At 41.5% G+C, this 18694-nt stretch overlaps 1 protein-coding gene across 1 annotated transcript in view; it reads right to left on the bottom strand.

The window, feature by feature from the left end:
• Nucleotides 1–18694, bottom strand: part of CERS3 (ceramide synthase 3) — a 157484-nt gene that overhangs the window by 127178 nt on the left and 11612 nt on the right. Inside the window, exon 2 of the mRNA XM_005694924.3 lies at nt 5114–5287. Within this exon, the coding sequence (XP_005694981.2) occupies nt 5114–5286 (173 nt within the window). The 5' untranslated portion in view covers nt 5287. The remainder of the gene's footprint in view (nt 1–5113; nt 5288–18694) is intronic.

Genomic DNA, 18694 nt, shown 5'->3' with positions numbered 1-18694 from the left:
CTCCATTGTCTGATAGGTCAGGCTAGTCTAGTACTGAGAAGTTTCTGTATGTAATTAAATGCTGGAAATTTAGTTATAAATGATCATTTAACCCTTAAATTCATTTTTATAACCATGGAACTGAATAAAAATTTTCCTAGGGATTTCCGTGGCAGTACAATGGTTAAGACTCCAAGTTCCCAATGCAGAGAGCATAGGTTTGGTCCCTGATCGGGGAACTAAGATCCCACATGCTGCATGGTATGGCCAAAAATAAAAAAAATAAATTTTACTAAAATACTCTGATAAAATGTATTAGTTAGCCTTAGTGTTAGCTGTGCAGTCGTGTCCAACACTTTGCAACCCAGTAGACAGTAGCTGGACAGGCTTCTTTGTCCATGGGATTCTCCAGGCAAGCATACTGGAGTGGGTTGCCATTCCCTTCTCTAGGGGATCTCCCTGACCCAGGGACTGAACCTGGGTCTCCCACATTGCAGGCAGATTATTTACCACCTGAGCCACCAAGGAAGCCAGGATAAAATGTGTATAAGCCAATCTAACTACCAGATGGCCTAAGTTCTCCTGCAAATGGCCTATACATTTCAAAGCCAAATAAAGTATAACATTTCCCTCTAGAGAGATAAGCATACACAATGGATAAAAACACATATCTATAACATACTTGCTGATATGAGGAAAACATCTACAGTCAAAGCATTAATTCAAAGAAAGAGAAATAATAGTCCTGTTTGTTAATATGTTCAGGCTTCAAGAATAGAAATAACATTTTCAGTAAAACAGAGGACGTATATAAGTACAGTTTGCTACTTTAACATTATATTTCTTTTCAAAAGAATCTAGACAATCAATTCACCTTTTACTTATGTATTCACTTATACTTATGTAAGTATACATAAATATGAATAGGTACTTAATTAAAAACTTATTTTAAAAAAGGAGAGAATAAAGAAACACAATAAATATTTGATAAACTGAACTTAAAAAAGGAAGGAAATGACAGGTCTTAGACATGAACATGCCTGAACTTTCATTTTATTGATATGGAATAGAAGGGAAAAATCTAACAGGAAGAAAAGAGAATGTGAACTTCTACTCCCATGTAAAATGGTTCAAAGTTAGGTTAATTACGAGGACATGAGTCACAGGTTTGCTTCTATTGCACAACTGAGCCCTCAGACGGCCTCGTTCAGACACCTCTTCACTTAGCACTACAACAGTTACCTGTGAGCCAAAAGCCAAGCAATCCCAGAGCACTACCCCACACATACTTTTTTTTTTTTCAATATTCTTTTATGGAATAAAAAAGAAGGCAAGCCTAGGCATTTATTAAACATGTGAGGTTGAAATACTTCTCCTAGACAGAAACAACTGCCTACTGCCATTAAGATTGATTCCCAGTTCCTAAGAATTGAAAGGCTCTATGATCAGAGTTTAATCAGAGGGTTTTATATGAAAGGACACAGATCTGAAGCAATGCAAGTCTCAGATAACATTTAAGTCCAACGTATATATTTTGAGACTTTCAACTGAAGATAGTAACAATCCTTTTTCAATTCCTGTAAACTGCTACACCTACCCTTCTTTAAAGAACCCTTAATGTCCTCATGTTGCTCAGTGGAAATGGCAGAGGCCAGAAATCTATTCATTGTATCATTAAAAGTAAAAGAAAAGGGCTTCCCTGGTCGCTCAGTGGTAAAGAATTTGCCTACCACTGCAGGAAACGTGAGTTCAACCCCTGATCTTGGAAGCTCCCGTATGTCGTGGAATAACTAAGACCATTTACCATGTCTATTGAACCTGTGCTGTAGAGCCCACAAATCACAACTACTGAGTCCATGCGTGCTGCAACTACTGAAGCCTGAGTTCCCTAGAGTCCGAGAGAAGCCACCGCTGCGCACTGCAAATAGAGTAGCCCCTGCTTGCCACAACTAGAGAAAAGCCCTCAAAGCAAAGAAGACCCAGCACAGACAAACTAAATAAACAAAATTATGAAAGTAAAAGAAACAAAGCTTACCTTCTGATTTTACCACCCTTACCCTTGCCTTGGACTCTTCCAGGGCCAAAATTTACACTGAGATAATGTGCTTATTCCACAAGTACTTAAATTTGAGTAGCTTAGATCCCCTCTAGACCATACTTAAGACACAAAGAAGAATGTATGGAAGAATCTGGAGGTACTAGTTAGTAACTGCTATTCTAAACCCCTCCCCCCAAAATATCAAAACATAAGGCACAAATTAAAGCCTGTAAATAAACGAAATTCTAAATACAAAGAAAATGTCAGTAACTTTCAAACGAGCTACTTATTTGTTCCTTATCTGTCTGTCTCTGTCTGTACTCCTTTCTGGGAAGGGCCCTTTTTCATTTTGAATGGTTCCTAGCTAGGATAAAAATGAGCCAGACAAATCAAAACTCCAGGTCACTTCCTAGAATGAGGAGGTATAATGCAAACATAATGCAGGACAAAAGAAAGAAGCTTTCTTGTGATATCACAGGATATGCTGAAACATGGTGTCAAGTTTACATGAAGTTTTGATAGGAAAGCTCACATTTGCTATCATCCCCTTAAGCCATCTCTTCTATATTTCCAAAGGATATCAATTTACTCTCCTTTGCCATCAGGAGTATCACACTGTGAAAGCCCTAGAAGTTCTGGCTCGGGGGAAATAAAAACTCAGCAACCCTGAATCTGGTGTCACAGCATGTGGGCCAAGTTTCAGGTCTGCTCTTTACCTACTAACCAGGTGACCGTGGCCAGCTCACTTAGCTCTCATTTTCTTGACTGAGATCATGCTAATTATGATTGTATATATCTCTTAAACTATAAGCTTCTATTCAAATGCAAGGTGTAAGTAATATCTTACAATCTAAGCAGTTTAATCTAATGGAAATTACATAGAAGCCCTGAAAAATATAAATTTCTACTTCAAAAAGCATGATTTTGCTCTCATGTTAAATTTTCCTTCCTTCTTTTGCGTTAAAAGAGATATGAAAAAAAGAGATATGAGATTAGTGGAGCAACACAGTTTTCTGTAGTGTCACGGGATGGAAAAAACTAAGGGTGAGTTATTGGGAGTTAAAGTTATAAGGAGGTAGGAAAGACTATACTTAAGCCCTTGAGAAGAAGTAAGAATGGCCTTAAGGATTAAAAGAAGATTTAATTCCTTCCTGATAACTGCTGGAGCGGCCAAGACCAGAACACAGCAAGTTGGTCTCCTGAGCTATGCTGCTTTGGCAAGCAAAACACTTTTCTAGTTCACTGTCTGATCAAATGTTGAAAATGGAGCTGTCCACACCAAAGTAGGAAATCTGCAAGTGTACAACCTGGATGTCAAGTTCAAAGCTCATCAGACAGAGTACTCAAGAAAAGCAAATATTTCAGGACAGCAGAGTAATTCGCTAATTTACAAGTGCAGCAGCACAACTCTAATTTAGGCATTCTTTGATGAATCCAAACATGTCAGTAAAAGCGGAGTTAACTGTCAAAAAGGAAAACACTGTCAAACATTCTCAGCTCGAGTTTAGTGGTATCAAGCGGCTTTCTTTTCCTCCCCCTATCAATAGCACATTTCTGGCCAAAGTAAAGTTGTTATTTGTACAGAAACCTCTTGGACAATCCATGAAACAAAGTTGGTCAAACCCTTGGGATGCTGCTAAGTCACTTCAGTCGTGTCCGACTCTGTGCGACCCCATAGATGGCAGCCCACCAGGCTCCCCCGTCCCTGGGATTCTCCAGGCAAGAACACTGGAGTGGGTTGCCATTTCCTTCTCCAACGCATGAAAGTAAAAAGTGAAAGTGAAGTCGCTCAGTCGTGTCTGACCCTCAGTGACCCCATGGACTGCAGCCTTCCAGGCTCCTCCGTCCATGGGATTTTCCAGGCAAGAGTACTGGAGTGGGGTGCCCTTGGGATGAAAACCCTGCAAATGGTTATAAACATATGATCTGCACCTCAGTTAGTCTTGGACAAAATTATCTTTATCAGATTTTGTCTTGAACAAAAGTGAAAGTGAAGTGAAAGTGCAAGTCACTCAGTCGAATCCGACTCTTTGCGACCCCGTGGACTATGCAGTTCATGAAATTCTCCAGGCCAGAATACTGGAGTGGGTAGCCTTTCCCCTCTCCAGGGGATCTTCCCAACCCAGAGATCGAACCTAGGCCTCCCACATGGCAGATGGATTTTTTACCAGCTGAGCCAGAAGGGAAGCCCAAGAATATTGGAGTGGGTAGCCTATCCCTTCTCCAGCGAATTTTCCTGACCCAGGAATTCAATTTCCTGAATCCAGGAGAACCAGGGTCTCCTGCACTGCAGGCAGATTCTTTGCCAACTCAGCTATTGGGGATTCTGTTTTAAGTTTATCCAACTCTTGACATTTCAACATTCTTTTTGCTCCAAAAAAAATTAATGTGCTAATAACAGTTTTTTGAAATAGAGAAAACTACCAAAATTATAGATGAACATTTATCTTCAGTTACCATGACACTAGTACAATTTTAATAAAAAGGTTGGATGTAATGTCTATTTAAAGTAAATTAAGAAAAAGAAAAGGTCATTTTTCCTGAGAAAGCAAATTGATATTTTTTCTTTGACTTCCTTATCCTTTGGAATGAAGGCTTGCTATTAAAATTTTCAATAAACCTTTAAACTATGCTATAAAACAATACTGTTTGGTCTTTAATGAGCCATTTCTGCTATTTTATAGCCATTCTAAAATGATAATGCATCTGCTAGTTATACTCTCCTAATACTGCTGACAAAGGACATGGGCACGCATGTCTATTGTCAGACAACATGGTACGTGGAAGATGAGCTAAGTTCTTGTACCATCATTGACATTAATAAGCTCTGTGATCCTTAACCTTTCTTAATCTCAATTTTCTTCACTGTGAAACTAATGTACTTGTGGAGACAGAATTTCTGATTTTTATTTGTTCAGTTTCTAGACAACATTTAGTGTGCATCTGATTTCATGAGCGCCCATTAGTGGTGACCTCTGAGCAACAGATTAAGATTCTTTAACGATCTTAAGACTCTTTAAGGATCTTACCAAAATTCTTTATTCTAGAGGTGAGGCAAAGGGGGATGGAGAGGAAAGACACACAAACATTACTTACTTTTGAAAAAAATGTCTGATAATTATCAAGACAAAAGCATATGGAATGGTCATATATAAATGAGAGGGCTTCACAAAGATGAGTCCATCGTGATCTTCAAGATCTGACCATTTTATTGTCGGAGGAAGCCAGAATCTTTCCAACCAAAACCATTCTTTAAATGTCTGAAACATTCTAAAAAGATGAAACAAGAATATATTAGACTTATAAAACAAATACTTAAAACTGAGACAACACTGACACCTTTACTCAAAATACCTAAGTTAGAGAGTTCTGAACAGAGGGTAAGAACAAAGTACTGTTATTTAATGGATGTCATAGGGCTCTTCATTGTATTAAAAAGGTATCATTCTGCAGAAACTCTCAGAACAGTTTTGGTCATGGCATGGCAAACTGAAGTTTAACACACCACTGTTCGTCCTCTTGGGACAACATATATTAATATTATAAGACTGTATCTTCCTCTTATATATTTCTATCATATGAAAATTAGTTTAACAATAATCTCTACAACTTCAATATGCCAAAGGCCAACCTCATAAAATCTCCAAGTAGGTATCCTAAGAATTTCTCTAGCAGATAAAGGACAAGTATATTTAACTTTGTATTACAATGAAGAATTCAAATTACTCCATGTCAACAAATATTTACAGAGATCCACTATTTGTCAAGCCCTGGGCTAGGCACTGAGGATGCAAAGATTAAAAATCCAGTGTTCTTCCCCTAAGGACCTTATATTCTGTGGGCAGAGCAGGCCTGAATGACTGACACTTTTTTTTTAGGTGCAATAAAACAGGTTTGTGGTACAATAAAGCAGAGTGCTGTGGACTTCCCTGGTGGCTCAGATGGTAAAGAACCCACCTGCAATGTGGGAGACCTAGGTTCAGTCCCTGGGTTGGGAAGATCCTCTGGAGGAGGGCATGGCAATCCACTCCAGCATGCTTGCTTGGAGAATCCCCATGGACAGAGGAGCCTGGCGGGCTACAGCAGTCCACAGGGTCTCAAAGAGTCGAACACGACTGAGTGACTAAATACATGCACACATAGCAGGTGCTGTGGAACACGACAATCAGCACTAAGCCCAGCCAGGACATGTCAGGGAAAGATCACTGGGACAGGCGACCCTTGAGATGTCTTGAACAGTGAAGTGAAGTGAAGTTGCTCAGTCGTGTCTGACTCTTTGCAAACCCGTGGACTGTAGCCTACCAGGATCCTCCGTCCATGGGATTCTCCAGGCAAAAATACTGGAGTGGGTTACTATTTCCTTTTCCTGACCCAGGGATGGAACCCGGGTCTCCCACATTGCAGGCAGACACTATACCCTCTGAGCCACCAGGGAAGCCTTGAACAATAAATGGAAATAAACCAGAGAAAGGCAAGAAAATGGGAAAGAGGAAATAAAAGTTCTAAGGAAAGAAAGCACACTGATCAAGTAACTAGAAACATAGAACATATAGATGCTCCAGTCTCATCATTTGTGCTGCTGCTGCTGCTGCTGCTGCTAGGTCGCTTCAGTCGTGTCTGACTCTGTGCAGCCCCATAGACGGCAGCCCACCAGGCTCCCCCATCCCTGGGATTCTCACGGCAATCACACTGAAGTCGGTTGCCATTTCCTTCTCCAATGCATGAAAGTGAAAAGTGAAAGTGAAGTCACTCAGTCGTGTCCGACACTCATTTGTGCTATGAAAGTTTTAATCTTGACATTTTGCTCTTGAGGATGTTTTGACCTCATCATTCAACAGTTAATCAGAAAAAGAAGTAAAAATGTCCTCAGATTCACTACAGGGTAATCAAAATAACTTTATCAAAATCTCTTGACTGATAAATAACCCAGTGCCCATGGAACACCACCAGCAGTGGTTCAGCCACACTGTAAGAATCCAAGGTGTGGAATGTTTGGTCACACATAGATGCCCAGAGCCTCAGCTTGTTGTCCTGCCATAATTACTAACAGTGCCCCTTCCTTTCAGGAGTGTCCCAGTTTGGGTAATTAACCATACGGTGACTGTCATCAAAAGCCTGATGAGACAGTTCAGACTTGGTCACAGAGATTGCATGCACAGATAGCATGCAATCCATGCTAAGGAGCTTGGGCTTTAGCTAATGGAACCAATGAAGAGAATTATGCAGAAGAATAAAATGATCAGATATTTTAGAAAGGCTGCTTGGGCACCTAGGTTCTCTGTGAGCCCACGTGGTGTCTTTTTGCTAACTAGAGGATGGTGTCCCCTCTGGGCAGACTCAGCCCTTCTACCCAGCACATGAGAGCTGGGTTTCAGCCCCCTGAGCCCGCCCTCCTCCCATCCCCAGCCAGGCACACACATGGCTGCTCTCTGGCAGTGTTAAACGATGAACATTTCAGGACACTGGAAGACTGGAGAGCAATTCTGAGTTTGAGGTAGCAGATACAGTCAGAAATGGGAAGGTGCAAAGAGCAGTGGCATCAGGGAGCTGAACATGCTGGTAACAATGCTCTTCGCAAGATTACACGAGATCCAAAGTGGGCAGAGAATAAAGAGAGGCCAAGAAAGAAGTGAGAACGAGGCGAAAAACAGAAAATTCAAGCAGCTGGAGGTCAAAGAACAAGTCTGGTGGGAAGGGGACTAAGCAACCGAAAGAGTGTGAAGACTCTGTCAGAGGTGAGGTTGAGAGTGGAGTATTGACATTGCAGATTTCTGATTTCAGATGAAGAGGAATTCCAGAGTGTGGACTCCAATATCCTTCAGAAAAATCCATACCAAAACAAAACAACTAACGCTGGTGAGATACTCCCTATTTTATTTCATTTCTCATCCACTGCTCAGAGACACGCACATTCAAAGTAGCAGGAACCCAGTCACACCCACACCTTCAAGGCTTGTGTGGAGAGAGAGAAGGGCTGCTTTCTTTTTCATGTATTAATCATTTTACTATAACTTCTACCCTGAAGGAGGATAAGCACCATTAATACAGTCACAAAATTGTGCAAATATGGTGGAATAAAGATGATCAAGGAAGATTTATTGAATACTTTCCATCAGTTTTGGGGGCTACAGAAAGGAAAAGGATGATCCTGGACTTTAGGGAGCTTAGAACTGAGAACTGACCTGGACTGGGCTCAGGAAGAGACAGTGTGAACTGATGAAAGAGTTGTTAGGAGGAAAGAATTAACACACTTTCATAAGTGAACGGAGGATTCACGGGACTGGACGCACTGGTTGCCTGGGCCATCTGACATACCTGACCGAAGACGGAATCAAGACAGGGAACCTATGATGAAGTGCACAGTCAGATACAGCTCAGAACAAGAGCAGGCACAAGTCTTTGAGTCAGACTGCAACTAAAGTTCAAACTTCCTACAGATCTTAGAAATGAGCGCAGGCAACAGGAGTCTCCCTCATCAAAGACAAGCCTCGTTCCAGGCCTGTGTCCTTCACTGCATCAGAATGAGCTACTCCTGCAAAGGCAAATCTATTTCTTCCTGAAAGTTTGCTTCAGCATGTTCATTACATTATTGGCTCCAAATTTAATAAACTAGGACTCAGGAAACAAAGAGCAGTGGCAGTGAGTTTGTTTTCGTATTATTGTAACAGTCTTCATACAAAATAGTGTGCTCACTCCTAAAATGCATCTTCAGGCAGTACAGATTATTTTGTCCAGTGTGCTGCTGCTGCTAAGTCGCTTCAGTCGTGTCCGACTCTGTGCAACCCTATAGAGGGCAGCCCACCAGGCTCCCCCATCCCTGGGATTCTCCAGGCAAGAACACTGGAGTGAGTTGCCATTTCCTTTTCCAATTGTCCAGTGTGAAACATAACTCTAAAATAGCTTTCAATGGTTATATAGGAGCTGCCATGCTAAATAATATGCAAGTAATAAAATGAGATTTGTTGAAAGCCTAGTAACTTTAATACCCAACAACCAAACCAAACAAAACAAAACAAAACAACATATAAAGGGAGAGAGAAAGAACTCAGAGTTGCAAATGATCCCCTGGAAAATGTAGCTCAAACTGAGAAAAAAACTACATTATTTACTATTTCTCCATGTACTGCCACCAAATATCAATTATTGCTGCTTCAAAAGAGTTAAGAATCTCTTCTTCACAGAATACACAAAAATTAACTCAAAATGGAAGCACAGACCTAAATATAAGGGCTAAAATAATAACACTCTTTGTGTTGGAGTAAATTCTTCATGACCTTGGGTTAAGCAAAGCTTTCTTGCTTATGACACCCAAAGCACAAAAATAAAAAAACAGATAAATTTGGCCTCATTGAAATTTTGGTTTTCAAACAAACTTTTTGGTTCTCAATGGATACCATCAAGAAAGTTAAAAGAAAATCTGTAGAGTGGAGGAAATATTTGAAAATCATAGATCTGATAAGGGACATGTATTTAGAATATGGCAGAAAATGAAGAGAAACTAAAGAGCCTCTTGATAGGGGTGAAAGAAGAGAGTGAAAAAGCTGGTTTGAAACTCAACATGAAAAAAACTAAGATCATGGCATCCGGTTCCATCACTTCATGGCAAATAGATGGGGAAAAAGTGGAAGAAGTGACAGATTTTATTTTCTTGGGCTCCAAAATCACTACAGATGGTGACTGCAGCCATGAAATTAAGACACTTGCTTCTTGGAAGAAAAGCTATGACAAATTTACACAGTGCACTAAAAATCAGAGACATTACTTTGCCAACAAAGGTCCGTCTAGTCAAAGCTATGGTTTTTCCAATAGTCATACATGGATGTGAGAACTGGAGCATAAAGAAGGCTGAGCACCAAAGAACCGGTGCTTTTGAACTGTGGTGCTACAGAAGACTCTTGAGGATCCCTTGGACTGCAAGGAGATCAAACCAGTCAATCCTCAAGGAAATCAGTCCTGAATATTCACTGGAAGGACTGATGCTAAAGCTGAAGCTCCAACACTTTGGCTACCTGATGCGAAGAGCTGACTCATTAGAAAAGACGCTGATGCTGGGAAACACTGAGGGCAAGAGGAGAAGGGGGCGGCAGACAAAAAGACAGTTGGATGGCATCATGACACAATGGACATGAGTTTGAGCAAACTCCAGGAGACACTGAAGGACAGGGAAGCCTGGTGCGCCACAGTCCATGGGATTGCAAAGAATCTGACATGACTTAGAGAATGAACAATAACAATAATGCTACTACATACATTGATGGCTCTTGAAAACATGCTCAATAAAAGGAGTCAGGCACAAAAGGCATATATTGTACGCTTCTATTCATGTGAAATGTTCAGAATAGGCAAACGTATGGAAACAGGCTAGTAGTTTCTTGGGGTATACAAATGGGTGTCAGGGGAAATGGGGAGTGACTGCTAATGGGTACAGAGTTTCTTTGGAGTGATGAAACTGTTCACAAGTTGGGTGTGGTGTTGATTGCATAACTGTGAATATACTAAAAAACATTAAACTTCACACTTTAAATGAATGAACTGTATGGTATGTGAGTTACATCTAAAGAAAAAAAATGTTAAAAACTCTCCTTCTAAGCTTCATCCCCTTTAAACCTTTGTATCTTTTAATCCATGGCTCAGCCTGAACTTCACGTTAAAGCCTCCTATCTTCTCATTTAAAGGGTTTAAGAGTTATCTCCCAAATTCACCTGAGTCATGATTGTGTCCAAGGGGACTTCCCTGGCAGTACAGTGGTTAGAGCTCTGACCTTTCATTGCCAAGGATGCACGTTTAATCCCTGGTCAGGGAACTAAGATCCCTCAAGCCGCACAGGGCAGCCAAAACAAAACAAACAAACAAAAAACCAATTGTGCTTACGAACTCAGAAACTGAAGTAAATGAAGGAAAGACTATATGCAGATTCAGACTTCAGCATGATTTTAAAGTTAATGGCTTTCTGGAAGGAAAATATTTCATGCTTTAAAAAGCAAAAATCAACTAACTCCTCTAAGGAGAAGTGGTTCTCCCAGATGACAGCCCTTGGTACAGACTGTTCAATAGACGCCCACAGGCCAACATTCCAGCTCTGGGCAGTGGCTTTACTCATCCAGGCTGTTCCTCCAGCCAGCCCCTCTACCATGCCTGCTCTCGAGATGCGATCTGGGGCTAACCTACAACAAGCACTTTCCTCCCCCTTCCTGCCGTTTCAGTCTAGCAGCAGAAAGCGGGTCATGTTCTCTTAGCTTCTCAGCAGCCATCTTAGGGCCACAGGCCTGTTCCAGGACTGCGGGCATCCTTCACAGTCAGCCTTCCCTGACTCTAGCGTACAGGGTGTGCCGTTCTGGATGGAGCAGGGCACCCAGCAGGGAAGTCATTACTGTGTGTGGATCTGGTGCCATGCCTTTTCCTCTGTGAAAGTCAAGGTGGACAATTCTCCATCTGCTGGCTGTTGGCCTGGGATGACCTGGGCTTGGCCAAATGGACGCTTTACCCCGGACTTTGAATCTGGAGCAGACAGGGACAAGTGGGAGTGCAGCAGCAGACGGCACTCTACCCAGCTGCTGCTCCTGAGAAGACAGCTGTCATCTCTCGGCTTCCTGCCCTTCCGGATTGCTGTGGTCTCTCGGTTTCTACTGTGGTCCAGGTTTGACCTTTTTTTGGTGCTGTGAGTCACTTTCAGTGAAGTCTTTTTTTTTAAGGTAATAAGAAACAGGTGGCTTCCACTGCTTATAATCAAGAGTGATGACTGATACAACTAGCATTTTCCTTACCCTCTTTTAGGAGAAACTGACAGCTCCAACTCAGCTGTCTGAACCTTAAACTTAGCAACAGTGCCAGCTCTTAGGGTTTTCAAATGGAGAAGCAGGAACTCCCTTGAATAACTGAGGAGGGGCAGGTGGCTTGTCCAGTTCAGTTCAGTTGCTCAGTCATGTCCAACTCTTTGTGACCCCATGAATCGTAGCACTCCAGGCCTCCCTATCCATCACCAACTCCCAGAGTTCATTCAGACTCACGTCCATCGAGTCCGTGATGCCATCCAGCCATCTCATCCTTGGTCGTCCCCTTCTCCTCCTGTCCCCAATCCCTCCCAGCATCAGAATCTTTTCCAATGAGTCAGCTCTTCGCATGAGGTAGCCAAAGTACTGGAGCTTCAGCTTTAGCATCATTCCTTCCAAAGAAATCCCAGGGCTGATCTCCTTCAGAATGGACTGGTTGGATCTCCTTGCAGTCCAAGGGACTCTCAAGAGTCCTCTCCAACACCACAGTTCAAACGCATCAATTCTTTGGCACTCAGCCTTCTTCACAGTCCAACTCTCACATTCATACATGACCACAGGAAAAACCATAGGCTTGACTAGATGGACTTTTGTTGGCAAAGTAATGTCTCTGCTTTTGAATATGCTATCTAGGCTGGTCATAACTTTTCTTCCAAGGAGTAAGCGTCTTTTAATTTCATGGCTGCAGTCATCATCTGCAGTGACTCTGGAGCCCCCCAAAATAAGTCTGACACTGTTTCCGGTTTCTCCATCTATTTCCCATGAAGTGATGGGACCAGATGCCATGATCTTCGTTTTCTGAATGTTGAGCTTTAAGCCAACTTTTTCACTCTCCTCTTTCACTTTCATCAAGAGGCTTTTTAGTTCTTCTTCACTTTCTGCCATAAGGGTGGTGTCATCTGCATATCTGAGGTTATTGATATTTCTCCCGGCAATCTTGATTCCAGCTTGTGTTTCTTCCAGTCCAGCGTTTCTCATGATGTACTCTGCATAGAAGTTAAATAAGCAGGGTGACAATATACAGCCTTGACGTAGTCCTTTTCCTATTTGGAACCAGTCTGCTGTTCCATGTCCACTTCTAACTGTTGCTTCCTGACCTGCATACAGATTTCTCAAGAGGCAGGTTAGGTGGTCTGGTATTCCCATCTCTTTCAGAATTGTCCACAGTTTATTGTGATCCACACAGTCAAAGGCTTTGGCATAGTCAATAAAGCAGAAAGAGATGTTTTTCTGGAACTCTCTTGATTTTTCCATAATCCAGCGGATGTTGGCAATTTGATCTCTGGTTCCTCTGCCTTTTCTAAAACCAGCTTGAACATCAGGGAGTTCACGGTTCACGTATTGCTGAAGTCTGGCTTGGAGAATTTTGAGCATTACTTTACTAGCGTGTGAGATGAGTGCAATTGTGCGGTAGTTTGAGCATTCTTTGGCATTGCCTTTCTTTGGGATTGGAATGAAAACTGACCTTTTCCAGTCCTGTGGCCACTGCTGAGTTTTCCAAATTTGATGGCATGTTGAGTGCAGCACTTTCACAGCATCATCTTTCAGGATTTGAAATAGCTCAACTGGAATTCCATCACCTCCACTAGCTTTGTTTATAGTGATGCTTTCTAAGGCCCACTTGACTTCACATTCCAAGATGTTTGGCTCTAGATTAGTGATCACATCATCATGATTATCTTGGTCATGAAGATCTTTTTTGTACAGTTCTTCCATGTATTCTTGCCACCTCTTCTTAATATCTTCTGCTTCTGTTAGGTCCGTATCATTTCTGTCCTTTATTGAGTCCATCTTTGCATGAAATGTTCCCTTGGTATCTCTAATGTTCTTGAAGAGCTCTCTAGTCTTTCCCATTCTGTTCTTTTCCTCTATTTCTTTGCATTGATCGCTGAAGAAGGCTTTCTTATCTCTTCTTGCTATTCTTTGGAACTCTGCATTCAGATGCTTATATCTTTCCTTTTCTCCTTTGCTTTTCGCCTCTCTTCTTTTCACAGCTATTTGTAAGGCCTCCCCAGACAGCCATTTTGCTTTTTTGCATTTCTTTTCCATGGGGATGGTCTTGATCCCTGTCTCCTGTACAGTGTCATGAACCTCATTCCATAGTTCATCGGGCACTCTATCTATCAGATCTAGGCCCTTAAATTTATTTCACTTCTACTGTATAATCATAAGGGATTTGATTTAGGTCATACCTGAATGGTCTAGCGGTTTTCCCTACTTTCTTCAATTTCAGTGTGAATTTGGTAATAAGGAGCTCATCATCTGAGCCACAGTCAGCTCCTGGTCTTGTTTTTGTTGACTGTATAGAGCTTCTCCATCTTTGACTGCAAAGAATAGAATCAATCTGATTTCGGTGTTGACCATCGGGTGATGTCCATGTGTAGAGTCTTCTCTTGTGTTGTTGGAAGAGGGTGTTTGCTATGACCAGTGCATTTTCTTGGCAAAACTGTATTAGTCTTTGCCCTGCTTTATTCCGCATTCCAAGGCCACATTTGCCTGTTACTCCAGGTGTTTCTTGACTTCCTACTTTTACATCCATTCCCCTATAATAAAAAAGGACATCTTTTTTGGGTGTTGGTTCTAAAAGGTCTTGTAGGTCTTCATAAAACCGTTCAACTTCAGTTTCTTCAGTGTTACTGGTTGGGGCATAGACTTGGATAACTGTGCTATTGAATGGTTTGCGTTGGAGACGAACAGAGATCATTCTGTCGTTTTTGAGACTGCATCCAAGTACTGCATTTCGGATTCTTTTATTATGATGGCTACTCCATTGCTTCTGAGGGATTCCTGCCCGCAGTAGTACATATAATGGTCATCTGAGTTCAATTCACCCTTTCTGGTTCATTTTAGTTCGCTGATTTCTAAATGTCGACATTCACCCTTGCCATCTCTTGTTTGACCACTTTCAATTTGCTTTGATTCATGGACCTGATATTCCAGCTTCCTATGCAATATTGCTCTTTACGGCATCAGATCTTGCTTCTATCAGCAGTCACATCCACATCTGGGTATTGTTTTTGCTTTGGCTCCATCCCTTCATTCTTTCCGGAGTTATTTCTCCACTGATCTCCAGTAGCATATTGGGCACCTAATGACCTGGGAAGTTCTTCTTTTGGTATCCTATCATTTTGCCTTTTCATACTGTTCATGGGGCTCTCAAGGCAAGAATACTGTGGCTTGTAGCATCTGTCAATTTCTCCCTCTGGTTAGCCACCAATCTCTCTTGCCCACAACAGACACTCACTGGTCCCCTTTCCTTTCTTTCTCTCCCATTTTTGTTCCTGTTCTGCATACTATGTTTCTAAGTTGACAGTTGCGCTCAGTCATTACTTAAACGTTTTTTGGTTGTTCAGCGTAACACAGGCTACTGGCCTCCCTAAGCCAGCCTGAAAAAGTTTGGTGAATGACAAATATTATCTACACAGAGTGGAATGGTACCTGATACTGTGTTAACTAAGTATCATAATATTTAAACAATGCTTAGATGGAAACAAAATGAGATGGAAAGATCCCTGTGTTTTTAAAACCGGACAAGTTACTGCTTAAAAAAAGTCCTAAGCATTTGTAACAATGAATCTCATTCTGAGACCCTGCCCATGACTCACTCACTTTTGAACACTCTGAGAAGCTCAGTAAATATCATATCAAACACAGCCCACCTCTCGTCTTTATTAATTTGGCTGAAATCTAGGTTTTTCTGGCAACTGAAAATTGCCAAGAGTATTGACATCTCTTCAGTCTCTGCTTAAGAGTCCTCTGGGAAGCAAACGTTTGTTTATTTACTCCTTGGCCATTCTTAGTCCCTTTTTTTCTCATCAGCTACTCAAACTCCATTTCCCCCATCCTTTGTACATTCTCTAAGTACTGAAATCCCTATTTACATAAAAAGAATATCTGAAGGAACTTCAATTTTTACCTATATAAAAAATCTGGAGCTATTTTTTTAAATAGGAAATATTTGCAAGAAAAGTACCTGAAGTTATTTCTTTTTACTTTGGGGAAGTAATGGAGGTGGCATCTTAACCCAGCTGTGTTTTCCCACTAATACTGTGGAAATTTTAAACCCATTTTCAACTCCAGCTGTCAGTAGTTTGTAGGAAAACCATCTAATGCATGTCGGTTTTTATGACTCATTATTTTCTGACCTCATGGATACAGAACCCAGCAGGGTGAAAGAAGCCTGCTGAGCCACTTTCTTAGACACACACTATTAAATCTGACCTTAGGACTTGAAGAAATAAAATCATTTGGGTTACAAGTTTATCACTATTTGAAGCAACATTTTTGTAAAGTTCTGAAAAAATGTGTTACTCCAACTATTGCTGAGGTAAGAACTCTAAATCTGGCTGAGGTTTTGGACAGCTTCTGATATCTATCAATCCAATCCCAACTTAAACACCACATTAGTTGAGAAGATAGCTCTGCAGAACATATCTCTTGAATACGAGGGGAATGAAAGAAAGTGTCTCTACAGAACAGAAAATATTGCTCAGATAGAGGATGGTGATGAGAAATGGGAAGTTAAGAAAATAAGTTTAACTGAAGTAAATTCCTGAGCAATGCAAGTGAAAGAGAGACACTCTTGAATCAAATTTCTTGGTCTTTGAGTATTATTATGGTTGGAGGATGTGAAAGTTGGCGAGAGATTTTGAGACTGGGTGACCAGCTGGATTAAGTGGGACCAGGGTTTTCTGGTGAAGAAAAGTCAGCTCCAGCAGAGCTTGCCCAGCTAATTCACTGCTGTATACCCAGAGCTTGCCACACAGTAGACACTACATAAGTGTCTGCTGAATGAACCAACGGAGGGTTTATACTATGGTCAAAAATGATATCTAATTTAACTACATACAACTTCATTTTTATTAGTTGCAAAACAACTTTTCAAATTTGGTGCAGGAGGTCAGGCAAACATGTTTATTTACCTTCAGTCTATTTTTTTTTCCCTTTGGAACTAACTCAGTCAAAACAACTGGTTTATGCCTTTAAGATAAAACAGAAAGAAAAATATGACCACCTAGTTGCTTCCTATGAACTGTGCCAACTGTAAATTCCGATTCCAAAGCATTTTAAGTTGTGCCTTTTCAAATGGATAGGACAATGCAAAGGACAGAGCAACTTAACTCTGAAGGATATTTATTATGACTAAGTTAGTGCATAAAAAGTTAATAAATACTTGGGCTTATAGCTTTAGAAAACTGAAGAGAAGGGGGGAAAAGTCCTATACTTTAGGTAAAGAATTAATTTCCAACAAGAAAAAACAATTTTAATTCTGTCATATTGAATTTTACAGTTATATCAATTTAAAGCCTTGAAGAAATTCAGAATAGATTTAGAGACTAAAAGGAAAATTTCTGAGGATCTGTAGCAAACATATGGTATCACCTTGAAGACGCCATTGAGGGGTATCAGGTGTCCTAGGTATCCATTCATCCTGACTTTTAGTTACAGATCCCTACCCTAACCCCCAAGTTCAACCTGGACACGTGGCTGCCCTGCCATGCAAGACAACATTTCCCAACCTCCCTTTAGCACGGCTAGATGTGGCCACGCGTGACTATGTCTCAGTCAACGACACAGGAACGGAACTGATTTGGGTAATCTTCCCAAAGACCAAGATGCATGCCCTGGTTTCTCTCCTGCCCAACAGTTGGAAGTGGGGATGACAGACCTGGAGCAACCTTTGAAGCCATGCAGCACATTAGCCCCAGTCTACCCATATCTGGACTGTTGTGTGCAAGAGAAACAAACTTCTATCTCATGTAAGTCACTGAATTTTGATGCTGCTTGCCTGCTCTGTGAAATGATTCAGGTCCCTTCAGTCCCTTTACCTATTTCCCTTTGCCAGCTGGCCCAGTATGGAGTGGTGGAGAGACACTGCAGGAGCAGACAGTTTTGTTTTTGGCTCTGGTGCGCTTCCAGTGAAGGCTCCAGGAGCCCCCAGCAGCCAGCAGAACCCACCAGTGCCTTCCTGAGGAGTTTTGTGGCCAAATATCTCCAAAGAAACACTCCTCAATTGACAGCACCCTAGAGAGCAAATTTCTTGCAAGTTCCTGAGGGCTGGTTCCATAGCCAGCCAGTTCTCCTGGTTCCATTAGCAACCCTGTATGCTCTTTCAACTCCGGGAGTTGCTGATGGACAGGGAGACCTTGCGTGCTGCAGTCCATGGGGTCTCAAAGAGTCGGACACGACTGAACTGACTGAACTGATGCTCTTTCAACAGGGTCTGCACATAAGCCTTGGGGGCTACTTCCTTGCGTACTCTATCTCAGCCCCAGGGGTTGACTACCTCCTACACCTATGATTCCAATAATCTTTAGAGTTCTTCCTACTGGCAAAACCTTAATTTTTTAATGCTTCCTGACTTGATGGAAAAGTCTAACAAACTTTATGTGCTTACTCTAATACCAATTAACAAAAGCTAAATTTATACTGAACAAAAGGCCTCTGAAATTGAAATGAGAAGAAAGAGCCTTCTCATTTTCCCCTTCTGATGCTGTACATAGAGTTTGCTTAGAGATTAAGGGTAGACTTGAGATTTCAGGAAGATGTGCTTCCGCATTTTTGCTTCCACTGATTCCAAAGCATAGGTTGATGTCTCCATGAGCCAGCTATCACTTTCTACTAAGACAATACTTTTTCACTGCTAGTAAACATTATGGAAAAGTTTCCAGCAGAGCTAATAAACCCTTAAAATGCCAACAGGGCACTTGGCATATGTACGGGGTCACTTGCTCTCTCAAGCCAAGCCCCTTCCCTGGCGCTGTTCTCTTCAGGCCAGGTTTCTCTTGGCTCTAAGAAAACTGCACAATGCGCCGTGATCTGGGCTCCTAACTTAAAGAGCCCCTTCCTAACTCAAACAATGAGCCAGTAATATATAGTTCCTAGAAAAGTACAGGCAGGGTTGCCA

Source organism: Capra hircus, chromosome 21 (genome assembly GCF_001704415.2).
Source record: "Capra hircus breed San Clemente chromosome 21, ASM170441v1, whole genome shotgun sequence".
NCBI lineage: Eukaryota > Metazoa > Chordata > Mammalia > Artiodactyla > Bovidae > Capra > Capra hircus.
Note: the sequence above shows the minus strand (reverse complement) of the source record. Positions and strands in the feature narration are given on the sequence as shown.